This window comes from Thamnophis sirtalis, unplaced genomic scaffold, assembly GCF_051295495.1.
Source record: "Thamnophis sirtalis isolate CommonGarterSnake01/CBP01778 unplaced genomic scaffold, rThaSir2_p1.2 scaffold_2, whole genome shotgun sequence".
NCBI lineage: Eukaryota > Metazoa > Chordata > Lepidosauria > Squamata > Natricidae > Thamnophis > Thamnophis sirtalis.
In genome coordinates, this window is record NW_028261382.1 from 49,609,490 (window position 1) to 49,629,329 (window position 19,840).

At 47.2% G+C, this 19,840-nt stretch overlaps 1 protein-coding gene across 3 annotated transcripts in view; it reads left to right on the top strand.

Annotated features, from left to right (window-relative positions):
- The window catches only part of ATG2A (autophagy related 2A), an 86,927-nt gene that overhangs the window by 52,068 nt on the left and 15,019 nt on the right, over positions 1–19,840 (top strand). For all 3 annotated transcript variants that reach the window (XM_087705393.1, XM_087705394.1, XM_087705395.1), the window contains 8 exons: positions 1,250–1,367; positions 3,194–3,402; positions 4,248–4,477; positions 5,273–5,408; positions 10,986–11,183; positions 12,244–12,345; positions 16,499–16,583; positions 18,741–18,867. In XM_087705393.1, coding sequence (XP_087561519.1) covers positions 1,250–1,367; positions 3,194–3,402; positions 4,248–4,477; positions 5,273–5,408; positions 10,986–11,183; positions 12,244–12,345; positions 16,499–16,583; positions 18,741–18,867 — 1,205 coding nt within the window. The remainder of the gene's footprint in view (positions 1–1,249; positions 1,368–3,193; positions 3,403–4,247; positions 4,478–5,272; positions 5,409–10,985; positions 11,184–12,243; positions 12,346–16,498; positions 16,584–18,740; positions 18,868–19,840) is intronic.

The window sequence follows — 19,840 nt, forward strand, 5'->3', positions numbered from 1 at the left end:
TTAACAACCGAATTGCTAATTTAACAACTGCAGCAAGGAAGGTTGACACATGGGACAAAATTCACTTAACAACTATCTCACTTAGCAATAGAGATTTTGGGCACAATTGTGGTCATATGTGGAAGACTTCCTGCATGTGACCAAGGTTGAAAGGAATTCCTGTTGAGTTGGAAGAAACTGGTCTCAAATAATCACTGTCCCATCGCTTGGCGTACACTGTATTTATTTATACTTTTTTTTCTTTTTTTCTTATACACGCATAAGTGCTTTGTGAACAGTGTGTTGTCTGGCAGTGGTGGGTTCCGGATCCCATCGCAACTGGTACGCTGCATCAGGGCCAAGCGTCCACCTCGGGCACATGCACATGCGCAGGCCACCGCCCTGCGACGCCCCAGCTGCTCACTGGAGGTCGCACAGGCGTCGTACGCTGTGCACACGTGCACAATTGGCCCCTTTCACTCAAAAAGCAGTAAGGAATGCAGGCAGCTGGGTGAGCCCAACAAGTCACTGTTCCGGTATGGTGGCCACTGCTCCCAGCTGCCACCGGTACCCCCATACTGTATCGTCCGAAACCCACGACTGAGCCTGACTAGAGCTCAAAGACAAGGGAATATCACGAAGTCTGGGACAAATGGTACCTATGGTTAGAAACAAGGGAAAAAGGCCGGGACAGAAAAACACAGATAAGTTAAGAATTGGAAAATATGGTAGTAAGAATGTGTGATAGGCATAAATCGGATATGTATTTGTATGATTAGTAATTATATAAAAGACAGGACCAACAAACAGGTAATCTGACTACCTGCCCCTATGTAATGGATATATCGTATTTTTCAGAGTATAAGATGCACCAGAGAGTATAAGATGCACCCAGGTTTTAAAGAGGCAATTTTTTAAAAAAGTAGGTAGGTAGATAGAGGGATAGAGAGGGAGAGAAAGAGAGAGAAATACAGTAGGTAGGTAAGGCAAAAATGCCCCCATTTTTGCAAAAAAACGGCCCATTTTCCACCTGTTTTTGTAAAAACGGGGGCATTTTTGCCTTCCCCCAGCCCTGTTGAAGCCTGCAGAGTGCTCCTGGGGGCTGGGGAGGACAAAAACCATTTTTTTCTTACTTACCTCTTTGAAATCTTGGTGCGTCTTATACACCACTGCATCTTATAGTCTGAAAAATACGGTAGTTGCCATTGTCAATTTATAATTGCTATCCCAGAGTACGTGCTTTAAGTGTCACCTTTTTGTGCTCTGCTAGTTGTCCGAGAGCCCAGCTTCTCTGCCCACCTGTCCCCCAGCTGAGACGGCGGCCATCAACCAGCGAGACCTCACAGACGCCCTCATGGATACCGAGCGTGGATGCCAGGAAATGACCGGTGAGATTGGGGAGGGGCAGGGAGGGACACGTTCTAGCTTGTCTTCGAATGACACTTCGCAACACCAGTGGCCTTTCCACCTGTGGGGGGGGGTTGAACAATGAAGACTACTACACTTGATCTTAGCCAAAAGGCCAAGAAGGTACCTTGGTCCATATACCAAATGAAGGACCAATTGGGATCCCCATATCAAAACATCTTACTTTCAGGGTTCCAAACAGCACCCAAAATTAAATCAGAGTCCAAGGCTTCCTCAAAGTTCCAATTTATGAAGAGAGCCATGTTGACCCATCTGGGGAAACCTGAATCTGAAAGCTTCCCAGTTTTCGCCACCCAGTTGAAAGTTCAGGATCCTGCCCCCCACACCCACAAGTCCATCCCATGGTCCCATCTCCCACTGCCACACTGGCAGCTTTCACCCATCCAGATCCAGTCAGGTGCAGAGACAAAGGTTGACCTTGGCTTTCTAGAAAGAATGTTGTTATGGCTACATAGCATCTAACTCCGTACAACCCCCCCTCCCGTTTTCCCATAATAGAAAATGCATAGTAGAATAATAGAAAGTGTGGCAGGCCAAAGACCCACAAGAAAAGATGGCTGCAGGCCTGACAGATACCTTATGTGTGGCCAGAATCTGAAAATAACATTTAACATGGCACAGTACTTAAGCAAAATGGTTCGGTTGAGATCGGCATATGTGGGACTGATTGGGGTAGGTTGCAGGGGTGACATCAAAATATAATTTTATTGTATTTCATCTATAGCTCAAAAGATTGAATTTTATTCCAATTTCTTTTTAAATCGCGTTTTATTCCAATTCCATTTTAAATTGCTTTTATCAAATTTCAGTAATCATTTGCTTCTGGAACTCTGCACTTAGATATCACCCAAGGAAAAATAATAAAATAAAATAGAATAAATAAAATAAAATAAAATAATAAAATAATAAAAATAGAATAAATAAAATAAAATAACAACAACAATAATTATAATTATAATAATTATATAATCAGTGGGTGCAGCAAAATTTCACAAACTGATTACCTACAACGCCATGACCGCGTTGCTAAGATCATTCACTGGAAATTGTGCCAAAAGTTTGGATTTGAGTACAGCAAAAACCACTGGGAACATCAGATTGAGAAGGTTTTAGAGAATGAGAAAGTCAAGATCTTGTGGGACTTCAGAATCCAGACTGACAGGCACTTGGCCCACAACACACCCAACATAACAATAGTTGAAAAGAAAGAAGTATGGTTCATTGACATTGCAATACCTGGAGATGCACGAATTGAAGATAAACAGCAAGAAAAAAATCACAAAGTAGCAGGACTTGCAAATTGAAGTTGAGCGACTGTGGAAAAAGAAATCGTTTGTTGTCCCGATTGTAATTGGAGCCCTTGGAGCAATACCCAAAGGGCTCCCTCGCTATTTGGAAATTCTAAATTTACCTGACTTGAACATTCTGATTCTACAAAAAACCACCCTACTTGGAACAGCTTATATCCTCCGATGTTACCTTAACAATTTCTAGGTCCTTGGTTAGGACTCGAGCAGTTGAGCTACCAATCAGCCCCAAAGGCTGTGAATCTCACCAAAGATTAACCACATAATATGAAATAAAATAAATAAAATAATGGTTGAAGGGACCTTGGAGGTCTTCTAGTCCAGCCTCCTGGAGTTTGCAACGTTGCCAAAAAGAGTTTTGCAACTTAGGATTTCCAAGCCTAGCTCCCCATTCTGGGGATTTGGGGTGCTTCCTGTCATAGAGATTGCAATTTGTGTGAACGCAGCTGCTCAATCCTCTTCCAAATGCTCTTTCCCAGGAGACGGTGGGATGAGGCGGCAGCCTTCGCCGATCTCGGTATATCTTTTCCCCGGTGAAAACGGAGCGGCAGGCCAAGGGAAGGCCCCGCCACCCCCAGGGACCCCAGTGGGCGAAGGTCTCGATTTCAGCCCTTCGGAGGACAGCGAAGGGGAGAGCGAAGCCACGGATGGGTTCTGCATTTTGGATGCTCCGGGAACGGGCATTCCGGTAAGGATTGGCCTTTGGGGTCTCCTCCTAAGGTTGCAGCGGGAATCTTCTGAGAAAAGTTATGGCAGAGTCAGCACAATACGGAAGAGAATATGGAATGGAATAGAATGGAATTGAATCGAATGCAGAATGGAATGGAAAAGAATGTGGAATAGAATGGAATAGAATATGGGATGGAATGGAATAGAATAGCGATAGAATAACAATAGCAATAGAATAGGGAATGGAATGGAATAGAATCGAATAGCAATAGAATAGCAATAGAATAGGGCAGTGTTTCTCAACCTTGGCAACTTGAAGATGTCCGGACTACAACTCCCAGAATTCCCCAGCCAGCATTCGCTGGCTGGGGAATTCTGGGAGTTGAAGTCCGGACATCTTCAAGTTGCCAAGGTTGAGAAACACTGGAATAGGGAATGGAATGGAATGGAATGGAGTCAAATAGAATAGCAATAGAATAGGGAATGGAATAGAATAGCAATAGCAATAGAATAGAGAATAGAGAGTGGAGTGAAGTGGAGTAAAATAGGACTATCCCAATTCCCATAATTCTAATTCTAATCATTCTAATCCTGTTCCTGTTCCATTCTATCCCATCCCATATTTTCTATACTGTTCTGTTCCTATTCCTGTTCCTGGGAGATGCGAGCCCCCATTGTTTCTCAATTTGGCCAATCAAGCACTCCCCTTCATCCAAAACTGGTTCTCCTCCTCCCCCCAAAGTTGACCAGTTTCAGCCGGACATGGATGCGGTGCCCATGTTTCCCAGCTCCATTTTTTTTTAAAGGGGCACCTTTTTGTGTCCCCTGGATCCTCTTGGGAAATCCTCTCTTCTGTCTCTGCAGCCTCGGGATGGGGAGCCGGTGGTGACCAAGCTCTTGGAGGGCCCCGTCCACATCCAGGAGGGCCACTTCTCCCGGCCCCTGGGCAGCACGGATTTATTGAAGGCCCCCTCCCACTTCCCTGTGCCAGAGAGCCGAGTCGTGATGCGGGAAATTTCGGTGGTCTGGCATCTCTACGGGGGCAGAGATTTTGGGCCAGGGCGGTCCCCTTCTGGACACCTGCATTCCCCCAGGTAACTCTTTCCTCCCGGGATTTGCTCCCTGCTTTCGTTCGACACATTTCTGAGCTAAGTTGGAGAAAAAGGTCTCCTTTTTATGTGAATGGGTGTTTCTCAGCTACCGCTAGTCCTCGACTTCCAACAGGTCATTGAGCAACTGCTCCAAGTTACAACAGCACTGAAAAAAGTGATGCATGTCCTTTTTCCCCACACTTAACGACCATTGCAGAATCCCCAGAGATGAAAATTGGGATGCTTTGGCAACTGGCTCGTATTTATGACTGTTTTTGTGGTGTCCCCATGATCAGACGATTAAAATTTAGCCACTTGGCAACGGAATTGTATTTATAACCGTCGTGGCGTCCTGGGGGTGTGTGTGTCACGTGATCTCCTTTTGCGACCTTCTGACCAGGGAAGTCAAGGGGGGAAAAGCTGGATTCACTTAATGGCCGTGTTGCTCACTGAAGGACTTCAGCGATTCACTTAGCAACGGTGGCAAGAAAAGTAGCACGGGGTGAAATTTGCTTAACGAATGTCTCCCTTAGCAACAGAAATGTTGGGCTTCATTGTGGTCATAAGTCGAGGACTTGCCTGTATAAGATGGGTGGACTTCAACACCCGGAATTCCAGAGTCGGCAACGGTGGAGAATTCTGGGAGTTGAGGTCCACCCATGGTATAGCTGCCAACTTTGAAAATGCTGATGTGGATGAAATTCCCTAATGCTGGCGAAAGATTGGCCAGATCTTGGGGCGGGTGGTGGTGGTGTTAATAATAACCGATACCCGATCATCACTTTTTCCCAATTTCAGGACGAAATCAAGCCTTCCCAGTACCCGTTTCTCCCCCTCTCGGTCTTCGATGTCCAGCCGACCCCAGAGCTCCTGGCGGGCTCAAGGTGGCCCTGGCCGCATCCACGACCTGCTGATGGAAATCCAGCTTACAAAGGTGAGGCGGGCAAGGCCTCCTCTGCAGGGGCCTGGGGGGGAATGTATGGTTCCCAAGCAGCCTTGATTGGGGGGTCAGTTTGGAGGCAGCCAGAAGAGACAGGCTGGAGCCCAATATTTATCAGTGGGGAAGAGGGAAGGGAAGGGAAGAGGAGGGGAGAAAAGAGAGAGAAAAGAAAAGGAAAGACGAGAGAAGAGACAATAGAAAAGAGAAGAAAAGGAGAAAAAGAAGAGAATATATAACATAAGAGCAAAGAGAAGAGAAGGAGAGAGAGAGGAGAGAGAGAAAGGAGATGAGAAGAGAGAAAGAAAAGCAACAGAAGAGAAGGAATACAGAGAATAGAAAAAAGATGAGAGGGGGAAAAAAGGAGAGAAGGGAGCAAGGAAAAGAGACAGAGGAAAGAGAAAAGAGGAGAGATTTAGTTTAGTTTAGTTTTCTCTTTATTTGTATGCCGCCCTTTTCCCTGGGGGGACTCAGGGCAGCTCACAGTTCGAAAAGGGGGGAGGGGGAAGACAAACAATATTCCAACATGGAGACAATACAACATATTAAAAGAGAGCACAACAGTCACACAATTCGGGTGGGGTTAGAATTTTAACCCCAGGCCAGCCGGGACAGCCAGATCTTTAAAGCGGCGTGGTAGGACTGGAGGGTGGTGAGGGTCCGAATCTCCACGGGGAGTTCGTTCCAGAGGGTCGGAGCAGCCACCGAGAAGGCTCTCCTCCGGGTAGTTGCCAGTCTGCACTGGCTGGAAGATGGAATTCGGAGGAGGCCTAATCGATGCGATCATATCGGTCTAGTGGAGGTAATTGGCAGTAGGCGGTCTCTCAAGTACCCAGGCCCACTACCATGAAGGGCTTTGTAGGTGATAAGTAGCACCTTGAAGCGCACCCGGAGATCAACAGGCAGCCAGTGCAGCTCGCGGAGGATAGGTGTTACGTGGGTGAAGCGAGGTGCACCCACAATCGCTCACGCGGCCGCATTCTGAGCGAGCTGAAGCCGCCGAATGCTCTTGAAGGGCAGCCCCATGTAGAGCACATTGCAGTATTCCAGCCTAGAGGTCACAAGGGCCCGAGTGACTGTTGTGAGGGCCTCCCGGTTCAGGTGGGGACGCAACTGGTGTACCAGGCGAACCTGGGCAAATGCCCCCCTGGTCACAGCTGACAAATGATGTTCGAAGGTCAGCTGTGGGTCCAGGAGGACTCCCAAGTTGCGAACCCTGTCTGAGCGGCGTAAAATTTGACCCCCCAGCCTGAGAGATGGAACACTTGGCCAATTCGCGGGAGGGAAACACAGCAGCCACTCGGTCTTTTCTGGATTGAGCACAAGCTTGTTGATCCCCATCCAGTCTTTAACAGCCTCCAGACCCTGGCTCATCACGTCCATCGCTTCATTGAGTTGGCACGGGGCGGACAGATACAACTGAGTATCGTCCGCATATTGGTGATATTTTATCCCGTGCCGTTGAATGATCTCACCCAGCGGTTTCATGTAGATGTTGAAAAGAAGGGGGGACAGGACCGAACCCTGCGGCACCCCATACGTTAGGGGCCTAGGGGTCGATCTCTGCTCCCCAACTAACACCGACTGCGACCTGTCCGAGAGGTAAGAGGAGAACCACTGTAAAACAGCGCCTCCCACCCCCACCTCCCGCAGTCGTCGCAGAAGGATACCATGGTCAATTGTATTGAAAGCCGCTGAGAGGTCAAGGAGCACCAGGATGGAGGCATGGCCTCCATCCCTGGCTCTCCAGAGGTCATCGGTCAACGCGACCAAAGCGGTTTCTGTGCTGCAGCCAGGTCTGAAGCCTGACTGGAAAGGATCGAGATAACTGGCTTCCTCCAAGGACCGCTGGAGCTGAAAGGCCACCACCTTCTCAACAACCTCCCCCACAAAGGGGAGGTTGGAGACCGGACGATAGTTATTTAAAACAGCTGGATCCAAGGATGGTTTCTTCAGGAGGGGTCTCACCACCGCCGCCTTTAAAGCGGGGGGAAAGACCCCCTCCCGTAGAGAGGCGGTAACAACCGCCTGGATCCAGCCTCGTGTCACCTCTCTGCTGTTTACAACCAGCCAGGAGGGGCACGGGTCCAGCACACATGTGGAGGCTCCTACAGCTCTCATCGCCTTGTCCACATCCTCAGGGGTAACAGCCTGAAACTCAACCCAGCGATGGCTTACCAGATCATCCCTTAGTGCCTCGGCTGGTTCTGCAGAATTGGAGTCCAGGTCCGCCTGGAACCGAGCAACCTTGTCTGTGAGGAATTGGACGTAATCCTCAGCCCTGCCCTGCAGCGGATCGCCCGTATCCCTCCTATTTAGGAGGGAACGGGTTATCCTAAACAGGGCGGCTGGGCGTGACTCAGCAGACACAACCAGAGAGGCAATGTATGTTCTCTTAGCCGTCCTAATTGCTCGAATGTACTCTCTGGTGCAGGTTGTTAAACGTGCTCGGTTCGGTTCGGATTTACTGGACCTCCATAAGTGCTCTAGGGGTCTCCTTTGGCGCTTCCTCTCCTGGAGTTCCTCAGTAAACCAAGGAGCCCTCCGGGATCCACTGCCTCGGAGCGGCCGTAGAGGCGCAATCCGGTTAAGAGACTTCGTCGCTGCCAAGTTCCAGGCAGCAACCAGAGTCTCCGCTGGACTGCGGGCGAGGGTATCAGGAATAACCCCAAGTTCCGTCTGGAACCCCAAAGGGTCCATAAGTCGCCTGGGGCGGAACCACCTGGTCGGCTCCTCCTCCCTACAGTGGGGGTTTGGTCTCCGAAAGTCAAGCCTCAATAGGTAGTGGTCTGACCATGACAGGGGCAAGATCTCACTACCCCTCAGACCAAGGTCACAGTTCCACTGCTCCGAGAGGAATACGAGGTCAAGCGTGTGACCCGCTGAGTGGGTCGGTCCTCGGATTACTTGGGTCAAGCCCATGGTTGTCATGGAAGCCATGAACTCCTGCGCTCCGTCAGAGTGACCACCGAGAGAAAGAAAAGCAAGAGAAGAGAAATGATAGAGAATAGAAAAAAAGAGAAGAAAAAAAGAAAGGAGCAAGAAAGAAAAGAGAAGGAGAGGGGAGAGAGAAAAGAGATGAGAAAAGCAAAGCAAGAGGAGAGATGAAAGATAGAAAGGAGAGAATAGAATTAAGAGAAGTGTATTATTATTATTATTATTATTATTATTATTATTATTATTATTATTATTATTATTATTATTATTATTATTATACAATTGTATCACAGCGGCCAGTTGTTTTGCCGGATTTGGCATTGGTTACTAGTCGGGCCCCACCCAGGGGCCTAGGACTTCGTAAGGTATTTTCGTAATATGCGTGCAGATCCAAGCAGTGCGGCTTTTTGCATTTGACTGATGGTGATTTTGTCAATTTTTAACTGTTTTAAATGTAATTCCAGTGCTTTTGGAATAGCACCCAGTGTGCCAATTACCACTGGAATTATCACTGCTGGTTTGTGCCATAGTCGTTGAATTTCGATTTTTAAGTCCTGGTATCTTGCGATTTTTTCATGTTCCTTCTCGGCGACCCTGCTATCACCTGGTATTGCGATGTCTATGATTGTGACCTTATTTTTCTCAACCAGTGTGATGTCTGGTGTATTATGCGCCAGTATTTTGTCGGTTTGTATACGGAAATCCCACAAGATCTTGACCATCTGATTTTCGGTGACTTTTTCAGGCTGATGTTCCCACCAGTTTGTTGCTGTTTTAATATTATAATTTTTGCACAAATTCCAATGGATCATTTGTGCTACTGAATTGTGCCGTAATTTATAATCAGTCTGCGCGATTTTTTTACAGCAGCTGAGTATGTGATCAACAGTTTCATCAGCTTCTTTGCAAAGTCTGCATTTGGCATCATCAGAGGATTTTTCAATTTTGGCCTTAATGGCATTTGTGCGGATAGCTTGTTCTTGCGCAGCCAGGATTAGTGACTCTGTTTCTTTCTTTAATGTACCTGTTGTTAACCATAACCAAGTTTGTTCACTGTCCACTTTATCTTTTATTTTTTCCAGAAATTGGCCATGCAGTGCTTTGTTCTGCCAACTCTCCATTCTTGATTTTATCACATCTTTTCTGTATTCTTGTTTCGTCTGTTGGGCCTTCAGTAGATTTTTGTTCTTTACTTCGATTAATAGATGTTCTTGACTTTCTTTTAAATAATCAGCCAGTGCATGTTTTTCTTCTTCAACTGTTTGCTTCACTGGTAATAATCCTCTGCCACCTGATTTTCGGGGCAGATACAGTCTATCAGTATCACCACGTGGATGTAAACTGTAGTGCATTGTCATTAGTTTCCTGGTTTTTCGGTCCAAAAGGTCCAAATCAGCTTGTGTCCACTTAACTATACCAGCTGTGTATCTTATAACTGGTATTGCCCAGGTATTTATGGCCTTGATTGTATTTCCACCATTCAATTTAGATTTCAAAATTTTCCTAACTCTGTTGGTGTACTCTCGCCTGACAATAGTTTTTACTTCTCCATGCTTGATTATTATTATTATTATTATTATTTGCTTAATAATGAATTTTCTAGTCCTTTTTGTGGTCATAAGTCAGGGACTGGTTGCCAAGAGCCCCAATTTTATCATTTGACCGTGAGGATGCTTCCATGGTCGTACATGTGAGGACAGTGCTGTTGTAACTTAAACAGTCACTAAATGAACAGTTGTAAATCGAGGATAAACTGTACAGGTAGTCCTCAATTTGCAACAGTTCATTGAGTGACTGTTCAAAGTTACAACGACACTGAAAAATTTGACATACAATTGTTTTTCACAGTTATGACCATTGCAGCATCCTCTTGGTCAGGTGATCAAAAGTCTGATGCTTGGTAACTGACTCATATTTATGATGGTGTCCAGGGGTCACGTGATCCGCTTTTGCAGCATTCCAACAAGCCAGGTCAATGGCTGAAGCCGGATTCACTTAACAACAGTGTGTCAGGCCTGCAGCCATCTTTTCTTGTGGGTCTTTGGCCTGCCACACTTTCTATTATTCTACTATGCATTTTCTATTATGGGAAAACGGGAGGGGGGGTTGTACGGTGTTAGATGATATGTAGCCATAACAACATTCTTTCTAGAAAGCCAAGGTCATCCTTTGTCTCTGCACCTGGCCAGAACTGGATGGGTGGAAGCTGCCAGCGTGGCAGTGGAAGATGGGACCATGGGATGGACTTGTGGGTGAGGGGGGGCAGGATCCTGAACTTTCAACTGGGTGGGGAAAACCGGGAAGCTTTCAGATTCGGGTTTCCCCAGATGGGCCAACATGGCTCTCTTCATCAATTGGAACTTTGAGCAATACTTTGCCTCGGACTCTGATTTACTTTTTGATCCTGACACAGTGTTAATCAATTCAACAACTGCAGCGATTCACTTAATAACTGTGGCCAGAAAAGTTGTAAAAGGGGGCAAAGCTCACTTAACAAATTTCTCACGTAGCAACATAAATTCTGGACTCCCTTGCGGTTGTAAGTCGAGGACTACCTGTCATGAAGATGCTCGGAGTCGTCTGTGTACACATCTCTTACTGTGCCAGTGACGCTCCGCTCTTCCTCTCTGCTCTCAGGTGAGTTTCCAGCACGAATCCTACTCGGCTGGAGCCTCCGAGAAGCCGTGCCTGGAATCGGAGGAGCAGCCCTTAGCCAGGCAGGTGTTCCTTGTCCAGGAGCTGGAGATCCGAGACCGCCTGGCCTCCTCACAGATCAACAAGTTCCTCTACCTGTACAGCAGCGAGCTCCTGCCCCGGCGGGCCCATTCTAACATGGTAAGGACCGGATCTCCCTTTGGAGCAGGAATGTGCCCGTTGTAGCCAAGGCGTGGTAAGCTTCCCTGGGCCTCTGGCCAGACCAGATGCGTTGGGCTTAGTGTACAAAGCTACAGAATAACAGTGTTGGAAGGGACCTCGGAGGTCTTCTAGTCTTGCCCCCGGCTCAAGCAGGAAACACTGTGCCCGGGATGGCGAACCTATGGCACGCATGCCACAGGTGGCACACGGAACCATTTGTCAGGGCACGCGTGGTGTTGCCCCGTCAGCTGGCCAGAGCGCATGCGCACACTGGCCAGCTGAGTTCAGCCTTTTCTGAAGCCATTTTTTGCCCTCCTCAGGCTCCAGAGGCCTTATAGGAGACTGTGGAGGCCGAAAAGAGCTTCCCCCTTCCCTGGAAAGCCCTCCGGAAGCTTCCCTGAAGCCTCCGGAGCGCAAAAAAACAGCCCTATGGGCAAACCGGAAGTTCGGAAATGGACTTCCGGTTTGCTCGGAGGGTCGGTTTACGACCAAACTAGAAGTCACCTTTTTTTTTGCTCAATTTTGCTCCCCCCCCCCCCAAACCCCCAGAAGCATTCTATAAGCCTCCTAAGGCGATGCATGCCCTTTTTTTGAGGAAAAATGGACCGGGTTTTGCCCCCCCCCCTACACCCCAGAATCTCTCTACAAGCCTAAAGGCAATTCATGCCCCTCTTTTTTTGACAAAAAAACGGGCCCGTTTTCGCGAAAAACGGGTTGTTTTGGGGAGGTCTGCAGAGTGCTAACCCCCTTTTTTAAAATTTTGCCTCTTCAAAATCTTGGTGCGTCTTATACTCCAGTGTGTCTTATACTATAAAAAATACGGTAATACTCCTCCTTCCTCCTAATTTGCCCACAACAACAGCCCTATGAGCTGGGCTAGGCTGGGCTGGGCTAGTAGCCCATCTGCAAAAGGTTCAAATCCCTGGAGTCTTTAGGGCAGTGCTTCCCAACCTTGGCAACTATAAGATAGGTGAACTTCAACTCCCAGAATTCCCCAGCCAGCAATTCTAATTTTCTTCCCTATTTTTTTTTGTTTTAGCTCACCATCAAGGCTCTTCATGTCTGCCCCGAAGCTGGCGTGGGGGGTCCCGAGTGCTGCCTGAGAGTCTCCCTGATGCCTCTCCGACTCAACATAGATCAGGTAAAGGACGTTTCCCTGTTGGTGGGGGTCACAAGCTCAGTTGGGAGTTGTGAGACGGTGGAGGAATTTAGCTCCTTGCCACTAAGCTACCTTCCTTTACATGAATTGGGCAAAACCAAGACGGGAAGAGGAGGGGTGTCTGGATTCTTCCAGTTTTGCAGCTCAGGCTGACCTTTCCAGGCCTCCTTGGGAAGGATAAGGGTAGGTGGGAAAGATCTTAGGAAAAGAGGGCAAGAAATCCTGACTAGGGAGCAATTAGATAAGGGGCAAGTTAGCCCAGAGCTGTATAACGGGCGAAGAAAAAGGCTCAGAAGAAACCCTCCCTAGTTTCTCAGGCTGTAAAAGGCGCAAAGTCACATGGCCCAATCATGGCAGCATCCTCAGGGCGCTTCATTCTTGATTGAATGAAGCTCTAGGGAACCGTAGGATAAGAGACAGCTTAGCCCATAACTGTATAACAGGCAAGGAAAAAGGCTCAGAAGAAACCCTCCCTAGTTTCTCAGGCTGTAAAAGGCGCAAAGTCACATGGCCCAATCATGGCAGCATCCTCAGGGCGCTTCATTCTTGATTGAATGAAGCTCTAGGGCAGTGTTTCTCAACCTTGGCAACTTGAAGATGTCCGGACTTCAACTCCCAGAATTCCCCAGCCAGCGAATGCTGGCTGGGGTATTCTGGGAGTTGAAGTCCGGACATCTTCAAGTTGCCAAGGTTGAGAAACACTGCTCTAGGGAACCGTAGGATAAGAGACAGCTTAGCCCATAACTGTATAACAGGCAAGGAAAAAGGCTCAGAAGAAACCCTCCCTAGTTTCTCAAGCTGTAAAAGACACAAGTGGAAGATTTGTATTTTCAGAATTGAAAGATTCTATTAGTGAAGCTTTAGGGAACAGTCAGATAAGAGACAGCTTAGCCCATAACTGTATAACAGGCAAGGAAAAAGGTTCAGAAGAAACCCTCTCTAATTTCTCAGGCTGTAAAAGACACAAGTGGGAGTTTTGTACTTTCAGAATTGAAATATTCACTGTAGCTTTAGAGAACAGTCAGATAAGAGGCAGCTTAGCCTAGAGCTGCATAATGGGAGGAGAAATAGGCTCAGAAGGGATCCACCTTACTTTCTCAGGCTGTAAAAGAGTTTTTTTTTGGTGGTGGGGAGTATTGTACCTTCAGACTTGCAAGATTCTGTCAATGTAAAATAGAGGTAGTCCTCTACTTACGACCACAATTGAGCCCAGAACTTAGGTTGCTGAGTGAGACATTTCTTCAGCGTATTTTGCCCCACTTTACGACTTTCCTTGCCTCATTGGTTAAAGCGAACCACTGCAGTGCTTCGATTAGTAACACGGTTGTTAAGTGAATCTGGCTTCCCCACTGATTTTGGTTTGGTGAGGAGGTCGCCAAAGGGGAATCATATGACCCTGGGATGCGGCCACCGTCATAAAAGTGAACCAGCATCCAAAAGTAAATCCCGTGATCGCAGGGAAATCCTTGCAACCACCATAAGTTTGCAAAAAGTCATTTTCTTCAGTGCTGTTGTAAATTTGGTCATTAAGTGAACTTTTTTGAGCTGAAGTCCACCTTTGAATTTGGTTGTTTTTCCTCTCTGGTCCCCCCTTGAGTTGAAGGCACCTGAGTTGGTGCTTCCAAGGGAGAGAAAGATGTTCCTTCATCCCTTCTCTGCTCGCTTCCAGGGTTCCCACGGATGCCCTAATTAAATCAATAGCCTCGAGCCAAGCTTCAAAAGAAATCCAGTTATTCATTAGGAGCAACATGTACCCTGATATATACTCACAATGGGAAACTATTGAGATTTAAAGACAGAATCACAAATTGCGGGCATGTCAGGATGTATAATTATATAAATATAGTGATGAGAATAGCGGGGAATTGTAACCAGGTCTACATCTCGGCCAAAACTAGGCTGGGGGAGGGGGTGGGTTTAAAAGCACAATGACTATATATACATATATATATGTATACTTTTTTGTTCTATTTCTTAAAAAAAAAAGAAAGAAGATATATGTTAAAATTAAATATGCATATTGGAAAGGAATTATAAATATCATCAACATAAAATGGAGCTCGCTCAGAAGCTGAAATACACCAAGTAAATGAGAGGAACAGCGTGAAGTAGAGGAGGGAAGTAAGGTTGAGGTTTGAGGTTTGTTTTATTTATATGCCGCCCTATTCCCTACAGGGACTCAGGGCGGCGAACAACTCAAGCGGGGAAGGGAACATACAAATACAAGACAAGCATTTAAGATAGCCAACAATCACACCTGTCGAGAGGGGAGGGGAACTCATCAACCCCAGGCCTGCCGACACAGCCAGGTTTTGACCGCTTTTCGGAAGGCCAGGAGAAAGGTGAGGGTCCGAATCTCTGTGGGGAGTTTGTTCCAAAGGGCCGGAGCTGCCACAGAGAAGGTTCTCCCCCGGGTAGTGGCCAGATGACATTGGCTGGTAGACGGAACCCGGAGGAGGCCGACCCTGTGCGATCTAATGGGTCTTTGGGAGGTAATTGGCAGCAGGCGGTCTCTCAAGTACCCAGGTCCAATACCATGAAGGGCTTTATAAGTGATAACTAGCACCTTGAAGTGTATCCAGAGACCAATTGGAAGCCAATGCAGCTCGTGGAGGATAGGTGTAACGTGGGTGTATCGAGGTACACCCATAATCGCTCGCGCGGCTGCATTCTGGACAAGTTGAAGTCTCCGAATACTCTTCAAGGGCTGCCCCATGTAGAGCGCATTGCAGTAGTCCAGTCTTGAAGTCATGAGGGCGTGAGTGACTGTTGCGAGTACCTCCCGGTTCAGGTAGGGACGCAACTGGTGTACCAGGCGAACCTGGGCAAATGCCCCCCTGGTCACAGCCGACAAATGATGTTCTAAAGTCAGCTGTGGGTCCAGGAGAACTCCCAAGTTGCGAGCCCTGTCTGAGGGGCGTAAATTTTCACCCCCCAGCCTGAGTGATGGAATACTAACCAAATTTTTGGGAGGGAAACACAACAGCCACTCGGTCTTGTCTGGATTGAGCACAAGCTTGTTAACCCCCATCCAGACCCTGACAGCTTCCAGGCACTGGCACATCACGTCAACCGCTTCACTGAGTTGGCACGGGGCAGAGAGATACAACTGAGTATCGTCCACGTATTGATGGTATTTTATCCCATGCCGTCGAATGATCTCACCCAGTGGCTTCATGTAAATGTTAAACAGGAGGGGGGACAGGACCGAACCCTGAGGAACCCCATATTTCAGAGGCCTAGGGGTCAACCTCTGCCCCCCGACCAACACCGACTGCGACCTGTCCGAGAGGTAGGAGGAGAACCACCGAAAAACGGTGCCTCCCACCCCCACCTCTCGCAACCGTCGCAGAAGGATACCATGGTCGATGGTATCGAAGGCCGCTGAGAGGTCAAGGAGCACTAGGATGGAGGGATGACCTCCATCCCTGGCTCTCCAGGGATCATCGGTCAGTGCGACCAAAGCGGTTTCCATGCTGTAGCCAGGCCTGAATCCAGACTGAAAGGAGTCCAAGGGAAGAAGAGAGGGATAGGAGAGAGGAAGGGAGAAGAGGGGGGGGAGAAAGGAGGAGTGGGAAGCAGGGAGATAAGGAGAGAGGAAGGGGAAGTAGAGAAGAGAAGGATGACAGAGGGAAGAAAGGTAGGGAGGGAGAGGAGAGAGGGAAAAGAAAGTGATGGATAAGGTACAAATATGGTGCATGGAGAGCAGAAGAACCAATAATTGTTTTTTGGGGAGTTGATGGTAAGGTAAATTAATGTAAACATTTAATAATACAATATGTTGGCTCTGTAATAGTATATATGTGATTGTATGCTATGAAAATGGAAAATTAAAAAACTTAATATGCAAAAAAAAGGAGCAACATGTACCCAAGTGAAGCCAACTCTGACCCCACAGCCCAGTTAGGACCCTGTTTCCCACATTCTCCAATGGAGCACTTTTGCAGGCTGTAGAGATCACTCCCTCTCCGGCTGCTGTGGGTAACCTCGGAGACAGCCTTGAGAAAGATATGCCTAGAATGTGCTTCTGTTTGTGGCTGCGTCATCAGTTTCCCACCAACCCCCCTTGTCTATGGCAACTCAAGAGCAGGCCAGGGCATGCGTTGCGAGTTGACCCTCTTCTTGTCCTCCTTAGGATGCCTTGTTTTTCCTCAAAGACTTTTTCACCAGCGTGGCAGCCAGCATCAATCCTGTCGTGCCCATGGAAGCCGGGTCTGAAGGTAAGTCCCTCCTTACCTTCAGTGATCCGTGGTGGTGCAGGGATTAGGATGCAGTACAGTAGGTTAACTCACTGCTCACTCCAGGAGTTCGATCCTGACCAGCCCAAGGTCGACTCATCCTTCCGTCCTTCCGAGATCGGTAAAATGAGGACCCAGATTGTTAGAAGCAAGAGGCTTAGAGAAGGCTTTAAAACACCATGAAGCGGTTTATAAGTCTAATTGCTGTTGCTATCTATCTCACCCCTCTCCACCTATCCCTCTATCTACATATCCATCCATCCATCCCTGTGTTTATATATCCATCCATCCATCCATCCATCCATCCATGTATTTATCTATCCCTCCCTCCCTCCATCCATCTATCCATCCATCCATGTATTTATCCATCCATCCATCCAGCCATTCATCTAGCTATTTATCTATCTATCCATCCATCCATGTATTTATCCCTCTATCTAGCCATCCATCTAGCCATCCACCCACCCACCCACCCATCCATCCATGTATTTATCCATCCATCCATCCATCCATCCATCCATTTTTTAATCTATCTAGCCATCCATCTATCGTCTCTCCTAGAGCCATGGTGGCACAGTGGTTAGAATTCAGTAATGTAGGCCAATTCTGCCAACTGCCAGCAGTTCGATCCTGTCCAGCTCAAGGTTGATTCAGCCTTCCGTCCTTCCGAGGGCAATAAAATGAGGACCCAGATTGTTGGGGGCAAGAGGCTGACTCTGTAAATCACTCAGACAGGGCTATAAAAGCACTGTAAAGCGGGATATAAGTCTTAGTGCTATTGCTATTTTATTCTATTCTGTTTCTATTTCATCTTCTAATTTTCTATTCTATTCTGCATTCTATTCTATTTTTTATTCTACCCTATATTCTATTCTCTACCTATTCTATATTCTATTCTATCCTATTTAGTATTCTATTAGGTTCCATTCCATTCTACTCTGTTTTATTCTAATCTATTCTGTATTCTATTCTATTTTCTATTCCATTCTATTCCGTGCTATGCCATGCCGTGCTATTTTCTATTTTGGTTGACTCAGCCTTCTGTCCTTCCGAGGTGGGTCAAATGATGACCCAGATTGTTCGGGGCAAGAGGCTGACTCTGTAAACCACTTAGAGGGGGCTGGAAAGCACTGTGAAGCGGGATATAAGTCTAAGTACTACTGCTATTGCCCTTCCTTCCTTCCTTCCTTCCTTCCTTCCTTCCTTCCTTCCTTCCTTCTTCCTAAAGGTTGGCTCAGCCTTCCGTCTTTCCGAGGTGGGTAAAATGAGTACCCAGATTGTTGGGGGCAACAAGCTGACTCTGTAAACCGCTTAGAGAGGGCTGGAAAGCATTGCAAAACGGGATATAAGTCTAAGTGCTACTGCCCTTCCTTCTTTCCTTCCTTCCTTACTTACTTACTTACTTACTTACTTACTTACTTACTTACTTACTTAAGGTTGACTCAGCCTTCCGTCCTTCCCAGGTGGGTAAAATGAGGAGCCAGATTGTTGGGGGCAACAGGCTGACTTTGTAAACTGCTGAGAGAGGGCTGTAAAGCATGCAAAGCGATATATAAGTCTTAAGTGCTACTGCTATTGCTATTACGTGGCCTTCTATGCGAGCTAGGCCAGAGTTCCCCAACCTTTTTCCGGGTCGGTGGCCCAGAACAAAGAGAAGTGGAAACAAGGGGATGATTTTGTGGAAGGGGGTTTGCACGAAGACTTGCTTGAGTGGGATTGTGAATACTTGTGAAGACGTTTACGCAAGTGGGACCACGAGGATCCACCCCGATGCGCCTGCGAGTGGGGCTGTATTGCCCACAACGCTCGCACCGACAATTGTGCAAGAACTCTCTGATCTGTGTGGACTGGCTGGCCACACCCACAGCCCAATGGCAGTTAGGCCACGGCCTGGCAGTGGACCGCAGCCCACAGGTTGTGGACTCCCGAGCTAGTCCACCTGGTTGGTAGAAAGGGACCCTGGGAAATGTAGTTTTTGCCCTATCGAGAAGTTTCCCAGCCTCAATTGCAGTTCTTCTGCGTTTGTCTTTCTTTGGCTGGGGATGATGGGTGCTTGTCTCAAATCCTGAGTGCAGAGAGGGGGGTCGGGAGGACGTTTGTGAGACAAGAAGGACCTTCAAAAAGGGGTCACCCCTCCAGGTCGGGCCGAGTCCCCCGGAAAGGACTCCCAGGCAGCCGAGAGGATGATGTCGACTTCGGTGGAGACCACGACCAGTGAGAACAGCTCCAGTGCTTCCTCTTCCTCCGAGCAGCCCATTTATTTCCGGTATGGATGCAGGCGGGAAGGGGGCTGTAGGGGTGAGAAAGTGGATGGGGACCCCCAGTGGAACAAGGAATCTCTCCCCCCCTCCGGGGTTCAGATCGAACACTGGTTCCCATCCTCAGCAAATTGGGTGGATTTCAACTCTCAGAATGCGAGATGAAGTCCACCCGTCTTCCAACTTGCTGAGGTTGACAAATAACAATCTAGCATCCATCAAATTTTGGAATTTTAGCATTTCGAGGCAGGACCATTTAGACGAGCACGCTGGGTTTTTTGATTAAAACAATTTCCGAAAGTGTCATGCAATCAAGGCCACACTCCTTCTCCATATTTGTGTGTGTGTGTGTGAGAGAGAGAAAGAGACACAGAGAGAAAAGAGAGAGAGAAAGAGAAAAAAGAGAGAAAAGAAAGAGAAATAGAGAAAAAAGAGAGAAAGAGAGACAGAGAGAGACAGAAAGAAAAGAGGGGAAAAGAAAGAAAAGGGAAAAAGAGAAAGAGAGTGAAAGAGAGAAGGAGAGAGAAAGAGACACAGAAAGAAAGAAAAGAGAGAGAAAAGTGAGAGAGAGAAAGAGGGAGAGAGAAAGAAAGAGACACAGAAAAAGAAAGAAAAAGAGAGATAGAAAAAAGATAAAGAAGTGAGAGAAGGAGAAAAGAGAGAGAGAAAGCGGGAGAGAGAAAGAGACACAGAGAAAGAAAGGAGACAGAGAAAGGATTCAGAGAAAAAGAGAAAGAGACAGAAAAAAAGAGAAAGAAGTGAGAAAAGAGAGAGAAAGACACAGGGAAAGACACAGAGAGAAAGGAGAGAGAAAAGAGAGAGAAAGGGAGAGAGAAAGATTCAGAGGAAAAGAGAAAGAATGAGAGACAAAAAAAGAGAAAGAGAAAAGTGAGAGAAAGAAAGGAAAGAAAGAGAGTGAGATAGAAAGAGGGAGAGAGAAAGAGACACAGAGAGAAAAAAGAGAAAGAAAAGAGAGAAAGA